General features: G+C 40.1%; 2 protein-coding genes across 3 annotated transcripts; both read left to right on the top strand.

Annotated features, from left to right (window-relative positions):
• The first annotated feature begins 94 nt into the window (after window positions 1-94).
• On the top strand, window positions 95-11879 carry LOC121946830 (rho GTPase-activating protein 4-like). Of its 2 annotated transcripts, none has more exons than XM_042491610.2 (22): window positions 95-357; window positions 1848-1937; window positions 2135-2306; window positions 2414-2576; window positions 2818-2880; window positions 2965-3090; window positions 3771-3899; window positions 4103-4324; window positions 4447-4548; window positions 5979-6152; window positions 6329-6413; window positions 6640-6664; window positions 6772-6871; window positions 7017-7077; window positions 7771-7848; window positions 7970-8098; window positions 8219-8324; window positions 9606-9833; window positions 9914-9969; window positions 10062-10293; window positions 10390-10438; window positions 11094-11879. In XM_042491610.2, the coding sequence occupies exons 2-22, from the start codon at window positions 1871-1873 to the stop codon at window positions 11268-11270; spliced, it is 2544 nt and encodes an 847-aa protein (XP_042347544.2). In that variant the 5' UTR covers window positions 95-357; window positions 1848-1870; the 3' UTR covers window positions 11271-11879. The 2 variants fall into 2 exon arrangements, with proteins under 2 accessions (XP_042347544.2, XP_042347543.2); XM_042491609.2 differs by having other exon boundaries at window positions 96-357; window positions 6637-6664.
• A 1516-nt stretch (window positions 11880-13395) lies between these two features.
• On the top strand, window positions 13396-18947 carry ssr4 (signal sequence receptor, delta). Its single transcript, XM_042492623.2, has 6 exons — window positions 13396-13562; window positions 13774-13892; window positions 14485-14559; window positions 15607-15696; window positions 15835-15900; window positions 18301-18947. Exons 1-6 carry the CDS (start codon window positions 13514-13516, stop codon window positions 18403-18405), a joined length of 504 nt encoding a protein of 167 aa, XP_042348557.1. The 5' UTR covers window positions 13396-13513; the 3' UTR covers window positions 18406-18947.
• The last annotated feature ends 3671 nt before the right edge of the window (window positions 18948-22618 follow it).

Below are 22618 nucleotides of genomic sequence, written 5' to 3'. Positions count from 1 at the left end.
GAATAACCAGTGCAGAGGGACTAATCAGTGAAAACAGCTGCTGTTTGATTGGGCTGAAAACCTGCTGTGGAGTTCAAGAGGCAGTAAGAGCGAAAGACTCTAAGGTTTTTCACTCCCCACCACACTTACACAATCACACACTGATGCCTCAAAATGAATGTGTGAGTGTGGTGATCGTTGAGAAAGAGAGAGCAGTGAGTGAGAGAGAGTCAGAGAGATGACTTCCACTCCACCCACATCCATCCGTGTCCAATGTGAGGGGGAGGTGAAACAGTTGAGAGCTTACTGTGCTATTAACTGGCATTATTTAGCTGCCTCAGTCTGGAGAAGACACCAGTCAAAACTGCTCCCCATCAGGTAGGACTCCATTTGTGGATGCATGAATTTTTTATTGATTTCTTTTCGCTGACCTGTATTACCAAAATGAGACAGGTTGTCAGTTTAGCTCTAATAAGTGTTTGTACTGCGAAGCAAGTGCTCTTATGAAGGATCGTTATTATTGGCTTCAGAAATAGCCCTTAGGCCATTAATGTCTCATGGCTCAGGCAGCATCTAAATGTGTTTCTACTTGTGGAAACTCAAAGAGAAACACCCAGACTCGCTGGAATAGCAAATGAAGAGAACCAGTTGCTGTATAAGTTTAGGAGTATATCTTTATATTATAAAGTATTGAAGCAGATTGTGACGACAGGAGGTTGTGATTCGTTGCTGATCACACAGAGAAAGAATGAATGGAAAAGGGTGACATAGGCTGGAAAAATGAGACACTCTCCTCAGTCTCCTTTCTACAACGAGTTTTGGTTTTGCTGTCATGCAGCAGACTCATTTTAGCAGGTCAGTTGGTAAATGTCTCCGTAGGAAAGGAGCAGAGAGTTCAGCTGAAGAGAATGCTGATGAGTGATGTTTGGCTTTTGAAAAAAGGGGAAGTCAAGGGGTAAAAAGAGAGAATTTGTGTGGTGATTGTGCACAAAGGGCTATGATCCAGCAAGAAAACACCCTGCTCTTCCCCTTTCTGATGAGCACAAAATGTCGTCCTCATAAATTATATTTTGCAGACATCAGTGACTAAGTTCTTTCTCAATTAGTCAAAGGCCTATGAATGATCATGTGTTTAGATGACTTGTTATGTCTTGCACTGTTGGGTTCTGTCAAATACTATGATGAATATGTCACGTAACCAAAACCAAAGTCTCTCAAATAAATGTCTTTCAGTGATGTTTATTCTGTCAAAAGCCTGTACTCAGTCAGATAAACCTACCAACCAAATTTCTTTAGCCTAAAGAAACTGAATACACTTTGTGATAAGGTTCTTAGTCATCCAGTTAGTAGAGTATCACGAATAAGTGTACGGAAAGCAGCTGGATTTTCTGTTTCATGTCATATGTCATGGGTAGAACCACCTGTACTCTTGAGATCAAACATCCCCACAGAGTTGTATGCCTTGTGGTTCACCCTATTTTTAGGGCAGCTACGATGTTGCTAGAGCTATTTTTGCAACTCATGCAATTCTGCAGCATGACCCGTGCAGCAGGCAGCACATGCCAACTGGTTTTGTAGTTGCCTGCCGTTCAGCAGAGCATTGCAGTGGACGGCTTACCAGTTTGAAGAGATGTGTTACAGTAAGCTGAACATGCTCTTTTCACTCTTTCTGTGGCAGGAGGAAGTTAGCATGCTCTGTTGTGGGGGGCAGGGGGGCAGGGTTAAGTGCTAAGAGTGTGAAAGTTGGAGGAGACAGGAGGCATGCTTGGGTGCAGAAGACCTTGACATTTACTTATGCACACAAAAAAATCACTATGAGCAGCTGATATTTCATACAACGTGGTGAGATATTCACTTTCTTTATCCAGAATTCCACCCAACTGGAGCAACAATGACTTCACATGTGAAACTCCGGAAGGAGAGGGTCGGCACGGTGGACTATGACACGCAAATCAAAGGTAATTACTTTTAGTTGCACCAGTTTAACAACCCCTCCCTCTTTATCACACCCCATCTAAACTATGATCAGCATGTGTTTTTGTGGGGGAAAATTATATGTAGAATCCGTTTCTCACCCACAGCAAGGGTTTCAGAATGAGTCTCATTCTCTTGTATGTGTTGTTATTCTTTCATACCCTCTATTTTTCCCGTTCAGAGGTGCGTTGCCAGCTTGTAGACCAGCTGAAGGTGTTAGACTTGCAACTTGAGCAAAAGAGCCAGCAGCTGCAGGACCTGACAGACTACCTGCGGCGGCGGGGGGAGATTGAAAATGAGTACGCCCGTTCTCTTGAAAAACTCGCTGAAAGGTTCACTTCGAGGATCAAGAGGTAAAGGCAATTTAGCACATAATGTACTAAATCAACAGTTCCTATGAGGACACTGTTGCGAAGCATTCCTGGTTGTATCTTACAAAATTATCTTGCGTCTTGCTCAGGAAGGAGCCCAGTAGTCACTCGGTGGCCCAGGTCTGGCTGGCTCTGCTGTCCTACACCCGCCAAGAAAGTAAGGACCACAATGGACTGAGTGAGCACTGCAGCAACTTTCTCATCCAGCCCCTCACACACTGCCTGGAATACACACAGCGCCTTGCCAGAAAGGTACGAACATTGGCACTGGCACCCACCAAGCACAGACATAGTCTTTCATTAGGCAGTCGGGACTAGTCTGTGCATGTACAGCGCAATTTGCCTGACTGCTTCACTACCATTTTCCTTTTCTCACTCTAACCCCTGCATTTCCCTTGAACTCTTAACAGTAAATCATTTGTTGCTTGTTGTGTTCCTTCCGTTTTATACCATCTCACTTTGTGGTTATTTTTACTCTGCACCCTGTTTCCAGAGTAAAGACATCTGTACCCAGCTGCAGGATGGACTGCTCAAGCTTACCACAGAGCTACAGACTGTGAGTGAGAAACCAGCTGCCCAAAACATTTTATGTTCCCCTAAACAAATAAAGTAAAGGACTGTTATATGTGCTTGTGTGCAGACATGGCGGACATACTACCAGTACCACTCTGACTATGTGTGTGCAGAGGGGAAACTGAAGGAGGCAGAGAAACAAGAGGAAAAGCAGAAACAGAGTGCTAAGAAATTGGAGAGGTTGATAGAAAAAGTAAATATCCTGTCATGTGTAGTGTTTTGTGCATGCATCAGGGTTCCCAAGGTCATGACATTTCTAAAATAAGTTTTGAAATTAGAGAAGCTGTTTTCTAGGCCTGGCAATACTTTGGAACAAACACAATATTTTGAATTGGCTAATGCCATAACATGTCCTTTATTTCTAATTGAAGATCTAGCGATGCGGTTTGTGAGTGTCCAAATGTCACTCATTTTATATGATTGGCATATGCAGCTGCCTGGCAGCAGGAATATCTAACTAGCAAGTAAAGTTAGCAAGGGCCAGCAGTTTGCTTTTTCACAAATACCAGGGAAGTCTGTGTTTAATATGGACAAATATAATAATCGGCTTGAGATGTAAGATCTGCACTAAAACGTGACATATTGGCAACAGGGAGGAAGTGGCCCACTTTGTATTTATTGTATATGTAGACACAAGCACACTCCATGCTATATTTTTGCTCCAGTTTCTGCCTTACGGCATAGAACACTGGAGTAGGAGCTTATGGCACCTGATGGTTGCTATAAAGTGTCCATATCAAACTATGGAAAGTCAAGGAAAACGGAAATATTTTGGAGGTTATAAAGATTTTAAACAATGTGTGGGAACCCTGATGCATGTCGATATACTGTATGTCTATTTCACCTCTTCTGATAATTGTTTGTGTGCCATAGAGACAGGGTAAGGTCCAAGAGATCAACCTTAAGTGCAGCAAGGCCCGAAATGAATACCTCCTAAACTTGGCCGCAGCCAATGCCTCCATGAATAAGTATTACCTCCAAGACATCACTAATCTCATAGATGTGAGTGCATCATCAGTTTTTCTCTTTTTGACATTGACTACCATTGCCCCATTGGGGTAATCATGAAACTTGAAAGCATTGGAACAAAGTGTGACATTTGACCAGGTATCTCTCAAGATATCATATTTAATGATGTGCTGTTGTTATAAAAGCTTCCAAGTTATTTAGAGGGTATTGACTGAAATGTTAAATGTCTCCCTCAGTGTGCAGATGTTGGGTACCACCTCTCTTTAAGCCGGGTGATGCAGGCTTACCTGTCCAGACGATGGCGGACCCAAGAGAACCTTAGCACGGGACTGCAGCAGCTCCAAACCACCGTGTCTGGACTGGACCAGAGCCGAGACAGAGACACTCTCCTGCAGGACCACTATAACACCTTCTGTATGCCCCTTCGCTTTCCCTATCAGCCCCATGATGGAGACCAGGTCTGTATTTTTTTTTTTTTTGTGTGTGTGTGTGTGTGTGTGTGTGTGTGTGTGTGTGTGTGTGTGTGTGTAAGATTATTTAGTAATTCAGCATCAACTCTAAAGTCTCATGTGTCTCTCAGGTTTCCGAGGTCAGTGCGGAGGGTGAGATGACATCTGAGCTGGAGACCAGATTCAAGCAGATACAAACCAGACTGAAAGTAGTCACTCAGGAAACGGAGGAGGTAGAGTACATCACACCACCCTTGGCACTTTTTTTTTGTGTTCAAGTAAAGATATTATGTCAAGCTTTTAAACTTGACAAAAAACAACCAAAAGTATCCAACTTAATAAGTCTTCAATTTTTAGATTGAAATTCATCAAAATTTAGACAGCAAGCCTTCATTTCATGGCAGGGATGTGTCCAATTAAAGGCCTTTTTGACCATATTAGTGTGAGTCACTAACAGGTGGAGTCCAGATTGACCCTGCCCATCATATTTCATCAGTTGTTTGTATAGAGTGCTGCAGGGATGATGTTTTTTAGACCAACCTAGAAGTTAATATCGCTGGTTCCCTCTTCAAAAAGCCAGTTTGGATTATTGCAAAAAAAAAAAAGGTCCTGTGGCAAAAGAAAAATTATGATACTTACGAGTTTTATTAAGCTAGATAATCTTCACAAAATAAGACCACCTTATGATTTTTGAAGCATAAATGCAAACACCAGAAGTAAAAAGAAAATGTTAGGCTACAAATAAACTAAACCATGGTCACATGACCTGAACGTCACCACTACTAAGCTCATCTGGAACCAGATGTTAGTATGACATCAGAAACACGTTGGACTCTTTTGTCAGGCAAATGGTAAATTTAAGTTGGAATGCATATCCTGTTGGTGATATTTTAAACATCTAACAGCGTTTAGAATTTCACATTGTGTGGACATTAAAATTATTATATTTTGCAAACACTGATTTTTGTTCTCCATACTTCACAACTAAATGTAATTCTACAACAAAATTTTGAAGATGTTGGATTTAGTTACTTAACTACACAATTGACAAAATATCAATGTCATCTGTCGTCAGTATTCTACGTCAAATTGATGTTGGCATTAGATGTTCTGAAATTTTGGTCAGTTGACATCACAACCTAAAATCCAACAAATACCAACAGTTAAGTGGTGGCCACCCGGGAGTGTTTGTGTTTGGCATGATGACATTTATTGTCACAGACAACCTCTGCAGTCTCATGAAGCTGTGTGATAGCAACCCCCTTTTTTAAGACGCGTAAAAGCTTCAGAATTCATGAGTAGGGTTTTTATGTCGTGGAACATAAAGTGAAAATGTTTTACACTTGTGTAAATCACAGTCCTCATCTTATTCGTTTAACCTTAACTTTAAAACAAGGGAACCAGAAGTGCAAAATGCTAACTCATTTCTGGGTTTTTCCACAGTACCATAATTCACATGCTGAAATTGTAATTCTGACCTTTTAACAGGAACTTGAATGCAGCATTAGTGCAGTTACATTGTCAGTTCACCATCGCCATGGGAACTTGCACCAGTGTCAGGGCATCATCAAAATTCAAGAATAAGTCCATGGGAATGAACATAATTGAGTGCAGTATTGCCAAAGCATGATATTCAGATACTGTCTCTGCCACTGTCATACAGGCTAATGAGAGCATGTTGACAGCTCAGTCGTCCCTGCTGGAGAGTATCGGGGATGATGATCTGGAGCCTGGCAGTGGTTCGTCTCAGGAGGGCAGCACTGAGAACCTAACAGTAAAGCCCAGTGTGGCCCGCCGCAGGGCCAACATGCAGGAGATAGAAAACCTCTACTTCACTGTGAGTCACTCTTTTAAAGTATTAAACCAGAATAGCACACTGTTTAGAGGAGGTTTTTAATGGTATGCAGACGTGTGTTTTGCTTGGGTTTTGGTTGACAATTATGACGAGACATGACAGTGACTGATGGTGACAGCATGACAATGGCGATAAATCGCATCTGATTTCTTTTACAGAGAGTAAAAGAGTACCTCTTAGGCAGTTCTCTGGTATCTAAACTGCAGGCCAAACATGACCAACTGAAAGTGGCTGTGGAAAAAGGTATCACTTCTGCATTTAACACAAAACAATGAAAAAAAACAAACAAACCTGCTGACCCAAAGTGTCATTGCAATTGATGCATTGTGAGCTATTATTCTTCACTAAATTGAATTTCCTTTTTTTTTTTTTTTTTTTTACCTGTAGGCAAGGTATATGGTTATTTTTTATTTATTCTGGTATATTTCCTCTTCTCTTTTTCGCTATGTGTTTTTTTCCATCTCAGCAGGAGCATCAAATGGACATCAGTTGAGGTACAGATGTGTGTTCCTGGTTTTATTTTGACCTATGCAGCTTGATACACAATTGTAACATAATGGGGTTTCACTGTGTCTTCACATTATGGTTTCTGGCTCTGCAGGCACAATGGAAAGTCGATGCGTATCAGGAGGAATCACTCAAGTGGCAATTTGTTGCACAACCACAAACTTTTCAATGGTGACATGCTATCCTTTATACAGGTATCATGATCCCACTATCTCACAATTTCCTCCGTCAGCTTTTCTCTCTTGAGATTTTCAATCTAGTTTTCCTTTTCCAGCACATCAGTTATCAATGTTGACTGTTGAAGTTTGTGAAATTAACCACTAAATTTGTTCCCGTCAGGCATCAGGACAACAGATTCCAATTGTCGTGGAAAGTTGTATTTGCTTTATAAACCTCAATGGTGAGTATTCAAGACTGCAACTATTTGCATTGCAACTATGATGAAAAAAAAGTCATACTAACAATTACTGTGAGACTTGAAGCCACTGGATAGAGTTTGATTTAATTCCCAGCCTTAGCAGCACCAGTGGTCATATTAAAAAGCTGCATTGTGGACCACAGTGTCCTATAAGTATAATTTAAAGGTCCAGCATGTGGGATTTAGGGGGATATAGTGACAGAATATTGTTTACATATGGCCTTCTGCCACAACACAGTATTACTACTGTCTGCTGTATTTGCACTTTTTTCTTAAACTGCATTTCTTAAACTACAGACTTTACTGCATTAATGTTTAGTTGTGTTTTTGTTACATTAGAATGACCTGTTTATATCTACGTACGGAGTCGGTCCTCTCTCACAGAATCTGTCATGTTCTACTGTAGCCCTGAATGGACATATTAAACAGTTTGTTTAGGTAGGACCATACATGTTTTCAAGTTGGCCTCTGTAGTTTTCCTACATAGTTGGCACACAGGAGAAGTTTACATTTTGCATCTTCATCGTCAGATGACCCCAAATCCTTCACTGTAGACCTTTTTAAAGATTCTTTAATGCTGTTGAAATTGTACACATAGTGGCTTTAATTTGTATCTAAAACTACTCAGCTATGTAAGAGGACTGATGAACCCTAATAATCTGTCTGTCGTATCAGGCCTTCACCATGAAGGGATATTCAGAGTGCCGGGGGCTCAGATGGAGGTCAACAACCTGAGGGATGCATTTGAGCGAGGTAGGCATGTGTGTTTTTGTGTACGTGTGCATGACCTGTAAACCTGTTTTTAAAAAACAGCCCCCCTCACTGTGTGGAGCATTAATAATGTGGGGCAGTGTGCTGTTGGCTTCTCCTGCAGGAGAGGACCCCCTGGCTGAGCGGAGATATGACCTGGACTCTGTCGCTGGAGTGCTGAAGCTCTACTTCAGAAGACTGGAGAATCCCCTCTTCCCCATCGACAGCACCAGCCAACTCCTGGAGCATGCCCGTGAGTGTGTGTGTGTGTGTGTGTGTGTGTGTGTGTGTGTGTGTGTGTGTTGAAATGTCAAATGAACGTGACTAAGAGCGTACAACAAGAGCTTATCGTTCTGTCATCGCCCTTTCTCAGAAATAAAGAATGAGGCGGAGAGAGCGGCTCAACTCAAAATGGTCATCTCTTCCTACCCTGAGCCAGTCATCATCGTCATGAGATACCTCTTTGCGTTTCTTCATCAGTGAGTATTGTAGTCATCACCATTCAAGATATGTATGTACAAAAAGTCAGTTAGTCACTGAAAACCAAAATGTTTCTTAAGAGGAGGGAAGGACCAACGACTCATACCTGTCTGATGGAAGTGTGATAGATGTGGTTTTTCTTTCACATTGTATTTATTAGAGCAGCACATATTTACACAAGAAAATAAGGCAAACTTGGATTATGACTTTTAATTTAGGATTTTTTTTTCACAAAATAGCCAATATATCACAGAATTGTTCAAATGTATCATATTTTATTAGTGCAAAATTATGACATACTTAATAGTGATTTGATGGATACTACAAAAGCAAAAATAGACATCAGCATACAGAATCACACAAAAATAGACAAAAGGTTTGCACACAAAATTTTGTGTCTACATTGCAACAAAACAGAAGCAAACCAAAAAAAATTAAGCCCCATTGAATGTAGTTCAAACTAGTGTAGCTGTACTATTACTTTATTTTATTTTATTTAGTATAGGTTCAGTTAGTTTCCAGAGTGGGGTTGCTCATTTCAGTTTTTTTATTGTTTAAAAATGTTTAATTTTGTTTAATAAAATTCAAGAAGTCAAGAAGAGGCCGTACAATACAAATAAGGAAAAAGTGAAGTAGCGTAATTTACTCACCATCATGTACAAGGACAAAGCTTTTGTTTCAACATTGAGGGGGACACACATGAAACGGGGGTTTGGGGATTCCCTTTAAGAAAATTTTGAGAAATACTTAATTTCTTGCATTCTGCTATATTATTATTATTTTTTTATTATTATATATATTATTAATCACCAATTTGTGCATTTTCTGCATTAATTTATGGTGTAAGTGTCTGTTATTTTGTCAAAATAAAAGTACTCTGCCGATTTTATGTTTTTTATTTAAAGCACATTTTCTAAATATTGATAGAGACGAGTCCCCTGTGCCCCCTCCGAAATCTACACCAATGGTCATGTAGACATCCCAGTCTCCAACATATTATGCACCAATGCCTCCTAGTGCTTCTTGTGTAGGTTTGACCAATTTGACAAAGGCTAAGAGACATTTCCTGTACATTTTTATTTCATTTTGGTAAGTTTTGTAACCACATGATGTCCTTGCTATCACACTCTGTCCTTAAGCTTTCACTATGTGCCTCAACTTTAAATTTTCGACCCTCTCTAGGCTTCAGCCCTTACGAGGACAAGTGGTTACAGACAATGAATGAATGAATCTGTCCTTCATTGTATAATGGTTTGTGTGTCTCTGCTCCCTGCTTGCAGTGTTTCTCAGTACAGTGACGAGAACATGATGCAGCCTTACAACCTGGCTGTGTGTTTTGGCCCCAGCCTGGTAAGAGGGGTTAATGATGATGATGTCGTCACCCTGCAGCCTCAGATCAACGCCCTGGTGAAAAACATCATCCTCCAGCATGAGAGCATCTTCCCCAGCCAGAACGAATTACAAGGACCGGTGTACGAGAAATGCATGACGATGGAACAGGTTGACGGGTAAGAGAGATGTTCATACACATAACCTGGATACAATTGATGGTGGAATGATTATTAACTGAGGGTGTTTGTTGTCACAGTGAGCCTATCATTGAAGAGGGAGATGTGGACTCAGAGTACGCCAGTATCAAAGATGGTAAGTTTTATGTTTATCAGAGTTTATCACTTCTCTCTGAGGCTGCGGTGGTGTCTCTGAATGGAATTAAAGAATATATAGTGGTTTTACAGTGTTTGAAACAGGATCCTCAGCTGACAACAGCACCAGCTCATCTGCAGCACCAACACAGAGAAAAGCAGAGCGACCGAGAGCCAACAGCGGTGGTTCGATTGACAAAAGTAGGTTAACAGCTGGGCCAGTTGGGGGCGGCATCGCTTCAAGTGGAAAGTTAATGCTCCAGATTCCCGTTGGACCCCAGTGCAAGCCACGACGGGGCCACTCTCCTGCCTATGTGCACAGAGAGTGAGTACCACTGAATATTGCAGCGTTACAACTGATTTATGTTTGTGTGAAAAATGAATATTCACTGTTTTCTGACATCTTTCTTTTTCCATACAGAAAGCAGGAAAACATGTCTTCTGAGGATTTTGCTGTTCAAGTAGACAAGGTCTGTCTTGCCTTTCATTTGAAATGACAGATTTCCACTATTCGATAAGGCTCCCTTTTATAGAGGGTTTTAAGTTGTAAATAATGGCTTTTAAGGGCATTTTTTTCCTCTTACCTAAAGTGCTATTTATCTCTCTAGACTGTTTTGGTGTGAGATGCTGCAGCAGCCATACGTGTTGTAAAACCCTTCAATGACTTATTAACAGACGGGCAAGTCTGTAGTTGCAATTGTTGTAATCCAACAAGTTGCTGATGAATGAATTTCGGTCCAGATGTTGTGCAGCACTTTTCCACAGGGTGAGAGGCTTAACGATCCTTTAGAGAGGTTTTTCTGATGAACTAAAGGGCTTAAAAGGCAAATCAAGTTATATTCCATAAGAGGATAAAATCATGCAAAGATTGTTCACAACCTAGAAACCCAAAAGTTCAGTTCACATCAGTATATTTATATGCATAAAGTGATTGGTTTACAACTTACAAACGTTTATAAAATCTCTTATTAGAAAGTAGCACCAAATGATTGCTGATTTAACATCAACAGTATGTTATGGCTTTCGTACAGACATATTCAGAATCTCTCGAGCCAAAGGGAGAGCAGAGAACAAAGAGAGTTTTGTCTTTTCTCTCTCATCACCGTTGTTTATTTCATCTCACAGGAGGTCTGTCGCCAGATGGACTCGGTGTTCATGGAGCTTCTCTCGCGGAAAGCACTGCAGGATTCCTCCTCCACCACCTCCTCTCCCTCTGCCCAGGCTCCCCAAAAGAAAGAGAAGCGGGATGGACGCAAGGGGAGAGGCGCTGGGCTCTTCAGAGCAGCAGATCCACTGGACTGAGAGGACCAGCATCAGTCGATGACATGAAGAGAGAGAGAGAGAGAGAGCAATGATACAAATTAAAATGGAGGTGTAGGGTGATGTGCTCTGACAGTAGCTTTCAGCACATCTATTTCTAGAAAGCTGAGGTCACTGACCCATGGTCACGTCTCTGAGGTCTGTGTCCCTTGGCTCTGGCTTCTCTCCACAGCGTGGCTCCTCACTCTTTCACTCATGTTCTGTACAGCAGAGCCCTGCTGCGACTGCAGACCTGCGGTACAATCTGCAAACTGTGGATTACTTGAAATGCACAGATGTGTTTGTGCGCAGCTGAATGTGGTTATGCAACTTAGGGCTTTATATCTGCATCTGTGTAGGTGTTGATATTCAACTGTTTCCAGCTTAAGCCGAATTTTCTCAGTCAGCGTACACATCTATATAAAATTTATGCATACATTCTTCATCAAAAGTATGTTTGCCTAAATGAGAGGAATACACATACTAAACAAAAAAACTGTGAATACTGTAGCTGTAATGGATTTTTATATACTGATTATTTGTAACTTGTTTCACACTTTATGATTTATCTGTATATCTAGACTACATGCCAAATAAATATGTCTATTCTGACTGCTTTTTTGGTCATAAGTATTAGTACTAGAAAATGTGGGACATTTAACTTAATTTATAATGTATAAGCAATATGTTTACGATAAATTCAATTTTATACTTATGTTTCAAATTTATGACAATTTTACACTCAAGTTTAACATTATGGTTAGTTTAACACAATATATAACCTTTTACTCAAATTCAAAAAGTAGCTGAATGTTATGATGGTGGTTAAAAAACTGTTAAAGATTTGAATATCTAAGATACATAATTTTGTTGGATATAACATGTAACATTTTGATATGTACTTCTTTAATCATATTAAATATACGGGTATATATGGTTTAGCCATGGCCTCTGTCAATCTGTACCTTTTAAATTGTCTCAAATAGCCAAAGGGGGTTATATTCTTGGGGTTTTGGAAAATGCAAATGACTTTTCATTAAATAGTTTTGTCAGTACATTGTAGTTAAAGTTTAAAAAGTAAATTAACTGGTTTTGTTGTAAAATGCCCCCTGTGACTCCTACAATATTAAGAAAAAAGGCTGAGAAGACCATAGACCACAGGATTTGCTTTGCATATGCTTAATTAAATTATCTACTTGTCAAAGAAAAGGATTAGATGAAAAGGAAGTTCTGTTTTGACAATGGAAGGAACGCTTTTTTCCACAGCTTTAACAAAAATATGTACAAAATAAGTCAGACAAACAAGAACACAAACACACATGAGAGCACGAAAAATTGACATTCTACACAAAACATAAAAAATACTAAGAAATAATCATAATATCAATACATAAATCAATCCAAATCTTTAGTTAAAAAAACAGAAAAGAAAAGAAAAAAGAATGGATACAGACAGAAACAAAAGCAGGCAAACAAAAATAATTCTTTTTTTTTTTTTTTTGATAACCCATCCGCAACCCCCCACCCCCCTAAACCTGACAGTGTACACAGGACAAAGCAGATCAGACACAGCAAGGGCCTGAAAGCCCTAAATAAAAAAAAATTAGAATAAAACAATAAATAAATAAATAATAATAATAATAAAAGTAAATATAATAAAATTAAATAAACAGAAAATAAGGAGGAATTAACCCAAATGAAGAGGAAGAAGTAGTCATAATAAAAATAAGTAAAAATAGGAGAAAAAAAAAACACTCAATAAACTACCCACCCCGTTCCCCAACCACCCAGGAATCCACGATGAGCAAACAAAATAATTCATATTCTTATTATAACGGTAGATTTCGCCGAATAAGTTTTTGTAATAATCTTAAAATCTTTTTTTTTTTTTGTTATTCATAAGAGCAAGAGAGATGAAAACAATCAAGAAAGATAGAAAGAGGTGTGGACCTATACATGTTTTTATATCCCCCATTAAAATAAAAAAAACCCAACATAGTTAAAACATTTGTTACTTGTATTATCATAACAAAAATGTAGCCTCAGATGACGTGTCGACACAGAGTAGTTACCCAGTATGCTCTGCGGCTAAACAGTCCACGTCATTAGTGCGCAGGCGCAGAGGTGTCGCAGCGCTGAGCTGAGGTGGACTTCTTCCTTTCAGTCAGTGTGAAGCAGCAGAGCAGTCCAGCAGCTGGACCTCAGGAACAACTAAAAACCTCACTGAAAACCTCCTGGACATCGTGATGATTCGGATAGCCGCCTTCCTCGCTCTGCTGGTGGTCGCCTGCTCGGGTAAGTCATTTTGGGACCGACGGGAGACATTTACCGGGTTAAATTAGCCTGCAATGCTAACCAACCTTAGCTAAGAGCTAGTTCATCAACTTGTCTTCAAATGTAGGTGAAATATAAGTCCTGGAGAAATGTGTGCGGAGTGTTAATACTGTGCAGCTGACTCATTGGTGTGCGGGACTTAAACTAACCTCTGCTCACGGTGTGTTGACAGGAGAGAGCTGCACAGACCCAGCCATCACTCCGTCGGCCTACACCACCTCTGACGCCGTCATCTCCTCTGAGTCTGTCTTCATCGTTGAGCTCAGCCTGGCCTGTGCCAACGGAGCACAGGTACCTCCTCCAACACGTCCATCACACAGTATGATTACTGAATGGTTTTATCAGGCAGCTGACTGGGTAATCAATCAATCAGTCAGTCAATCAAGTCTAAGCTTATAGCACCTTTCAAACAAATTAAATGCGATTAAAAGTGCTTTGCAATTTGATTGAAGAAACAATTATTACAACAACATATGAAAAGAGTAAAAATGGATCTTAAAAAAGAAAAAGAGTATGCATAAACCATAAAATAGTGACAGTAAGACACTACATATAGGACTTTAGTGCATGTTTAAAAGCATCCATATTTTCAGCTCCTCTCAGATCCTCTGACAGGCTGCTCCAGTGTTTTGGGGCATGATCTCTAAAAGCAGAATCACCAAATGTTGTAGTCTGAGGATCTGGGGGGCCTTCCTGGTTCATATGCCAAAAGTATCTCTGAGGTGTAGTCTGGTGCAAGGCCACGATGTGCCTTATAAACTCATGAAAGAATTTAAAAATCTGTGTGTAAACAAACAGGCAGTCAATGTAAAGTTTTTAAAACAGGTGTAATGTGTGCTCTCCTTCTGGTCTTAATAGTAATGATTGTTTCTGACCTCTCCAGAGTGTGACTCTGTATGCTGATGTCAATGGAAGACAGTTCCCTGTTACCAGAGGACAGGATGTCGGCAAGTACCAGGTATGGAGGACTCCTGTTCATGTGTACTGATTTAAGCACTTGTGTTTTATGGTTGGCACCAGATTATACATGACACTGAAGGAGGTTGATCTTGTAGCCACAATGAGTCAAAGATTGAGTGTTGCCCAATTGCAGTTCACTACTCTCCTATACTTATTCAGGACCACCCTGAACCTTTAACGGCCAAAGCTTTTCCTTAGGTGATGTAATTCCTGTCTGATTTTCTCATCATAATGAAGACCTCAACAGCCCTCCAATTTTACATATGCAGAATCGCCATATGGTCATTTTCCCTTCCCCCAGTGTGATGGGGGTAATGTCAAACGATATACACAGGTGCAATTAATTAGAGGTGACTGCAGTCAGCTCAGCAAAAACATCCTATCGGGGGAGCTAGAGCCTCTCAAAGCAGAATCTCATGTTATAGCACACTAAGAGATGATAAGCCAAACAATGAAATTCATTCTGTTGGGATTAAGGGTATCAAGGAAATGTGTCCGGTAGACCAGTGATACTTAAGGCCCGATGGGCAAATCTGGCCCTTGATAGGGTGACAGGTGGCCCACCAGCCACTTCTAATTCAAAATGAAAATTGATTTGCACCAGGATTTTTATTTTTTAATGTAAATAAGGTGAATAAGATGCATAGCATCAAATTGAGCTGCTTTTTTTTTTTTTTTAAGCACCATAGGGGTATCCCCCAGGCCTCTGTTGAGGGGAGCAGGGATACTCTTGACTGAGCCCCGAATGTCCTCAAACCCTAGAAACACACATTTATGTTACTGTACTAGGCTGCTGCGACTGGATTTACCTCTTTACCTCTATCATGAGGATAGCAAATATATAAGGTTTAAAACAAGCAATTAATTCATTATATATATTACTAAATATTATTAATGTTTGTTTACCAACTGCCCCCTGGCCTCCTGTCATATTGCAAATTGTCAAATACTTCCACAGTCCCTTTTCAAATTAACAATCTCTTAAAACCATCCTAGATTTTACCTGAGATGCATTTGTCAATATGTGATTTCTTCCCTTCCCCAGGTGTCCTGGAGTCTTCCTCACAAACAGGCCAGCTCTGGAACATATCAGGTCAAATTCTTTGATGAGGAGTCCTACAGCGCCCTGCGCAAGGTTCGTGTTTAGTGCTTAGTTTCGATAACCTCATAGTTAACTGCCACCAAGCTCCACTGTATTTTGTAAAAACCTGTCGTTTTAAAAGACAATTTAAAGTTTAATTTGATTTGCATGTGTGCGTTTCTTCTGTTCCAGGCCCAGAGAAACAATGAAGATGTAAATGCCATTCAGCCTCTCTTCTCTGTCAACATTGACCACAGGGTGAGTCTCTTATAGACCCTCTAATTGAACACCTGTATGCTCAATTAGAGTTTTTGGATTTTACAAATAATGCTGTTAAAAAAACACTAAAAACCCACTGTGCACCACCACCTACCCACAAACTGCAAACAAACACAGTTTGTGACAAGCTGGTGGACACAGCTGTGGATTTAGCAGACATTTACCTCAGGATGTAGAATATTGGACATGTATTAAATGGGCAGCCAGAAGCAAAACTCTCAGTGAATGCTAATGTTTCTCTGTGCATACGTGAATAGTCAAGCATTTGCCAACACATTTGCAATATTAACAAAGGTGACAATATGATGTATTCGTATGTTTACAGTTTTTATTCTGCTGTCCCCAAGGGGCCAAAAAATCAGTCTTTGTCGGCTCAAATTAGTGTTTAATTCCTCAAAGATTCTGAAGAAAACATTGAACATGTAACAACTTTATGGCATAATTTTATCAGACACAGTTCATTTAGAAGAAGCATTTTCTACCTATTATTGTTTGGAGTACGTCATAGACACTAAAGAAGGATCAGCTAACCCTTATGACACTAGTAGTAGAAAATTAGCCAGCTGGCTAACACTGGCACATTTACACAACTGCTGATTAATCTGTGTTGTCCTTATAAATACAAGAAATCAAACAGCCTTCATACAGATTTTATTCAAAAAGGGGTATTTTTCTGATGATGTAATGATGAATATTGTATTCCTAAAAGCAATTGGGGTTGTTACTCAAAAGTAATGTTACATATTACTCCTTACTGTAAAAAAAATAATGCATTATTTATCTTAATTACTTCCTGCAGAAAATAATTTATAACCCAACTCTTTACATTACACTACTTCACCTGAGATGCATTGTCACATGATCACCTGTCAACAATGTAACATAAAACACATTGGCACATATCCACACAAATCAAGGCCCAATAGGAAAATGAAGATGGCAGTAAGCTCTAACTGCCTCAAAATGAAATAATACAACAGACTGGCCTTCCAAAAACCATTAGTCAACAGACTTATGCTCATTTAGATGGCAACTGAACTACATTTAAAGGTCCAGTATGAATAATTTAGGGGGATATATTAGCAGAAAACGTTGTGTTTTCACTACCTTCATATTAGCGGTTTAATCTGCATACAGTGGGTCCTCTTCCACAGTCACCCATGTTCTTCTACAGTAGCCCAGAACAGACAAATCAAATACTTTCAATCAATTACTCAGTCAGTGATCATTTATGTGCCACATGGAATTATTCAAGGTACAACTCCAGTGATTCCCATCAGCTCCTTTAACTTGTGCACTGCAATGTAGTGATTCTTTGCGTCATCTTATATTGTTGCCTGCTGCTTTAATATTTCCCATGTTTCCGGATGGTTCAGGTAATCAGTGGTGTCTGGTTTTGAAATGATTTAACTGTCCACTCATTGTTGCTCCACCTGAGCATGGGTAGTGACTCCACCCTGCAGCTGGATCTACAGGGTGTAAAATCATAGCAATGATCCAGAGCATGAATGGGACGGCGCCTCACAATCCTACCATCACAAAAAGACTCACCTGATTAAATGGTGCCGTCCATAATTAAGACAAATTTCGATGAATCAAGGGATATTACAGTTCCTGATATCCTGTTGGAAACCGATGCAGCTCGGAGATCGGCCAGTTTATTTTCCGGCGCCTGTACAACAGCTAAAGAGAATGCTAGCTCAGCTGGAGCCCATTTCTTCATCTTTTCTCGAATTTTACATTTCTAAACCTCGACCTGCCTAGCTAGCAGCTAGCAAGCAGAAGTCAGCAGGAGGAGAGTTTACAGACTGGTGAGTTTCGCGTTTTCATGTCAGCCACCATCGTTCTCCTACATACTTAGTACACTGGAGAAGTCTCAGTTGGTTGCAGTCTGCTACCTCACTGTTAGATACCACTAAATCCTACACTCTAGACCTTTTGATAGGTCAGATGCACTGGAACAAACTCAGTTGATTTGCTTGCACACTAAACCATGACTTTATAGTTGACTAGTCCAGCTTATTTAACGTCTTAATCACTAAAGCACTGGTGATACCTCATGAGGAGAAGTCTCTCAATCTGTCACCAGACTACCCAGGCGCAAGCCCACCACACTGTAATGTTGTCAATGTTGTAGACGTGCTTGATTTTTTTTTTCTGTCCCTCCATAATGCAGATAATGTAGGAACTTATGTAATAAGAACGTAATTGTTTTATTAATAGTAAGTGTAATGTGATTTTGTGACTTAATTAGGAGCAGTATGCACAAATGTAATGTGATGACAACACTTCTTTAAATGTTTAATTGGTCATCATTTGTGTATTATTCCTCCTCTGAACCTGTGATGAGCTTTTTTTAAATTGTAAATCTCTCTACAGGGTGCGTGGAACGGCCCATGGGTGTCTACTGAGGTGGTGGCCGCCCTCATGGGTATCCTGGTCTACTACATGGCCTTCAGTGCAAAGAGCACCATCCAAGCATAAATGGGTTCACAATCACTGGATTGTTAAAGACTGAATTCTGGTGGAGCTCGACCAACTAACCATCATCCAGTGTTGTGGCGAGCCAAAAGGATTTTGCCACTTGATCTGTTCGGGGACGAGGAGAAAGAGTAGCAGTCTTTGCATTTTTCTGTTTTTTAATTCAGACTGTGTCAGTGTGCCATCAGTCTTATCAATTTTTTAGATGAATTTCCTCATGAGTTTGTCTTTTCAGAGTGGATGGGATTTTGTAATTTTTTGATAAATACCAAACAACAAACCTGGACACTATAAGAAAATAAATATGGATCACATCCTGAATTCAGTCCTGCTTAAAAGACGTTGCTACTTCTGGACCAGATTACCTTTTGTCCTTCTGTGTGGATGCATTGGTGGGAGTGGGACTTGTACAGATGTGCTGAAAACCAACAGTGCAGTGAAGACCTCACAGCACATGAATCACGTGACTGTACTGGCTGGTCTGACCAGGCCGAGTGTAAAAGTCTCTTCCAGTAAATTGAATAAATGGCTTGTTTCTCTTCCGATGTATTGTGTTGCTTCATGTGACAGTCCTGTGATGGACTGCCTCCTCTATAAATTCCTTTTTTTCCGAGACACACCGGGAGATTCATCGTCTCCTGTTCCATAGCAACATAGGCTATGAAGGTTTTTCTGTTTGTTTGCCAGTAGTAAATTAGTGTCGTCGGCATGATTCAACAATCTCTGACCTCATCTAAATCAAAGAACAAGCGCTTCCAAGCAGATTTTACTTACACACACTAATTGCTAGACAGATGAAAGATTGTTATGATATTCTTCTTAACAAGAGCATCACTTTTAGTCCTCGTCTCCAGATCTGCCAAAAACAAAAGCCACTTAAAAACTTCCATGAAAGATTTACATCTACTTTACTGATGGAAAATTGGAAACTACAGTAGAAGTGATTCATATGAGAATTATTTTTGTCTTTAAAACTCTCACCCTGTGAACTCATTACTATAAAAGTTAACAAACCATGAAGTTTGACCCTGGTGTTGCTGTAAACATGTTCAGCTTAGAGGTTGTAGCTGAACTCTCGATGGACATCAAAGCTATTTCTGTCTGCAGACGAGAGCCATGACTACTACTGGCATTCCCAGATAATCATAGTGAGCTACGTGTCCGAGCTCAGCAGCACTGCTCTGTCCTGCTCTGTTTTTTTTCTCAATGTACCCCAATGTAACAGCACACACAGCACAGGTGTTAAATCACTTAAGAGTTGCTGGAGCTGCTGTTACCTATCTGACTTGCTGCAGTGCCACCAGTCGAACACACTGTGGCAGCTCTGTGCTGCTGTTGGATGCCGTGTGAGGCTAGCTATCACCTCATGGCCAGATTACACTCCTGATTCAGTATCAGCTGTTGGCAATGTCATGCAACACATTGCATAATACACTTTGAGCCCCTGTTTTGTTTCACATAAACTTCACTCAAGTTTGTCACATTTATAGGTACTCTGAAGCTTATGAGATCTAGTATGTTACAGATTTAAACTTAGCATGTCTATTTCTGTAGCTGGCCTGAATCTGTGTTTGCACGCACTGTACCTATTGCACTCGGAGAGCTGCTTTTCCGCCTCTAAGAGCAGCACAACTGCAACTTCTCACTGACTCCCATGAGACTAATGTAAACTTTGTATATGAGTAACGTGATCCGCACACATAAACACAGCAGTGTACAGAGTACACAAGAAGTTTCTCATATGTCTGCTTTTCTGTAGCTTTGTGAGCACTAACATACGCTCTGATTGTGTAAGCACATCTCAGCTTTTGTCTTTTGTCACCTTGGTGAGCATACAATAGAGACGTCACAATGTTTTGTAGTTTAGAGAAGACATGAGCTGGAGCGAATCCAGGAACTCCCTCATGGAGTCACCTATTAGGCTGTGGGAAGTCGGGAACGGCTGCATGGAGGGATATAAATGGAATGAACAAACAAACAGTCAAAGAAGGCCACACTGAGTCGACGCTGACACCAGACTCTTCCTCCTCTTTGTTGTGTGATGGAGTTCAAAGTGCTTGACTCAAAACCCACACATCAGGGCAAATGATTGCGGATGTAGAATGAAATATTTTGAGATTTTTGTTGTTGTTTCAGAGTGAATGCACTCACAGGAAGTCACAATTTATTCTTTTAGTGACAAATTGTTTATCTGTATATTTTTTTCTGTTTCAGACACTAATTTACAAGGTCATGTAAACAGACAAATCTGAACCACATGAATTTTTAATATAATTACTAAACACATGGCTTTAATCCTGATTCAGCAATCAAAAGCATCTTGTAGCCAGTGGGCCTCTTGTGTGTGGGGGGGCTGATACAGTTGCCTTCCCTGGAGAAAATAATTGGAGGCCAACATCAGTGTCTTTTTGAGGCTTTGATGTACGTATTTTTTAAAATTAGTGTGAAGCTAGTGGTAGTTTGTGAAACTAGACCACCTAATGCGCCTATGGGTACCATGTTATGGTAGCTTGTTGGGAAGGAGGCTAAATAACGCTCCAGAGTTTGGCTAAATTTTGATGAGGGAATAACTAGCATGGTGATTTTTAAAGAGGTCCCTTACACTCATCTCAAGATATCTAGTGCTGGAGCTTATCCCAGCTTATATTGGGCAAGAGTTGGGGTACACTGTGGACAGGTTGCAGGACTGTCTGACACTATGCTGTCACTTATACCCCATTGTGTGTACACTGATTTTTTAAATGTGAGAAAATCTGCTTAAAGTAGGCAATAAGACTTCTGTCCATTTGCCAGTAGACCATATCTGGACACACATATATGTTGTTGTTTTTTTACTAGTGTGTTAAGTCCAATAGGCATGAAAAAGGTTATTTAACAGTAGAAAAAAGCATGGAGGCCAGTGAAAATTACTGTGATTACTTCTTTGTTTATCTCCTACCTATTTAATCTCTCTTTCATAGTTTGTGCAGACTAATTTTGAGTGATTTTTGAGCACTGCTTGGGCATAGATGGACAGCATTATCTGGTGGCCCATCATTGTATTGTGCTGGCAAAGGGTCTTTAATCAACACATCAACCCAGTTGTTGTATTTCCATCACGGCTGATGAAAGCAATTCTGAGCCGGATCTGTTAAATTCCCATGACTACTGCAGAGTCATTTGACCTGTGAGTGAATGCCAATTGTGCCCTTTACAATTAAATAAACAAGCCATCTTAGTCGGGGAAAGTGGCTTTTTTTTGTGCAGAGGGAAAGCTATAGAGCTATGAAGACATTTGTGCTCACATTCACACCTAAGGGCATTTTGTAGTCACCAATAAACCTAACCCGCATTTCTTTGCACTGTAAGAGAAAGCCGGTTTACCTGAAGCAAAAACCCCTGCTGACGTAGAGAAAACATACAAACTCTAAGCAGAAGGGCACCCGCCGGCTGACTATTTCAAACCTCGTTCTCAGAAAATGTTTTGTTCCTTACAGTCGATGAAAATCATATTAAAGCTGTATATCAGTCTATTTTAAGGAAAAGGGCAACCAGCCTGTTTGATGAACAATGAATGGCCTGGCATGTACAGATCAATCACACATTAAAACAGGAATTTTTTTCAGGAAAATTTTTACTGTACCAGTATAAGCCGATGCACATTAAATGATTAGTCGTTTTAACTGTCAAACAAGATCAGTATCTGATTGCTTAACTCTCATGTCGAGTTTTTAACCATATTTCTCAATAGCAAAATCAAATCCCTGAAATTTAGGTATAGCTATTGGATTTTGGTGTTCCATCTGAAGATTTTCAGTGGTCAAAATTCTGGTGGTGCCAATGCTCATAATGCTTATCACAAGTATTATTCAGTTCATCAGTATCGTAATTACGTACGACAAATCGAATAAACAGGAGTGACTGTGGAGGAATCTGGGTGTGTGTGTTGTGAGGCAGAGCAAAGCTGCGTTGACAGAGGTGTGTAAAACACCAGCTCCGGGGGGCAGACACTGATGGGCTTAGCGAGATTCAGCAATGTGGAAACTGGCGTCACCCAAACGCTTCTCACATGAAGTCACATTTTAAGCATAGTTTCTACTACTCATTCATCACACTTTTTTGTTAAGTTCAACAAACTGCCGGCTATCTCAATAATCAGAAAACAGACTGTATCTTTTCACGCTGGCTTCCCCTTCATTACATTGCAATAACAGTTTTTGTCCTGGTTGTTTTATGT

The sequence above is a fragment of the Plectropomus leopardus genome, chromosome 9 (assembly GCF_026936395.1).
Source record: "Plectropomus leopardus strain MGB_pleo_1.0 chromosome 9, ASM2693639v1, whole genome shotgun sequence".
NCBI lineage: Eukaryota > Metazoa > Chordata > Actinopteri > Perciformes > Serranidae > Plectropomus > Plectropomus leopardus.
The sequence above is the reverse complement of the archived record's forward strand: the minus strand, read 5'-3'. Positions and strand labels throughout refer to the sequence as shown.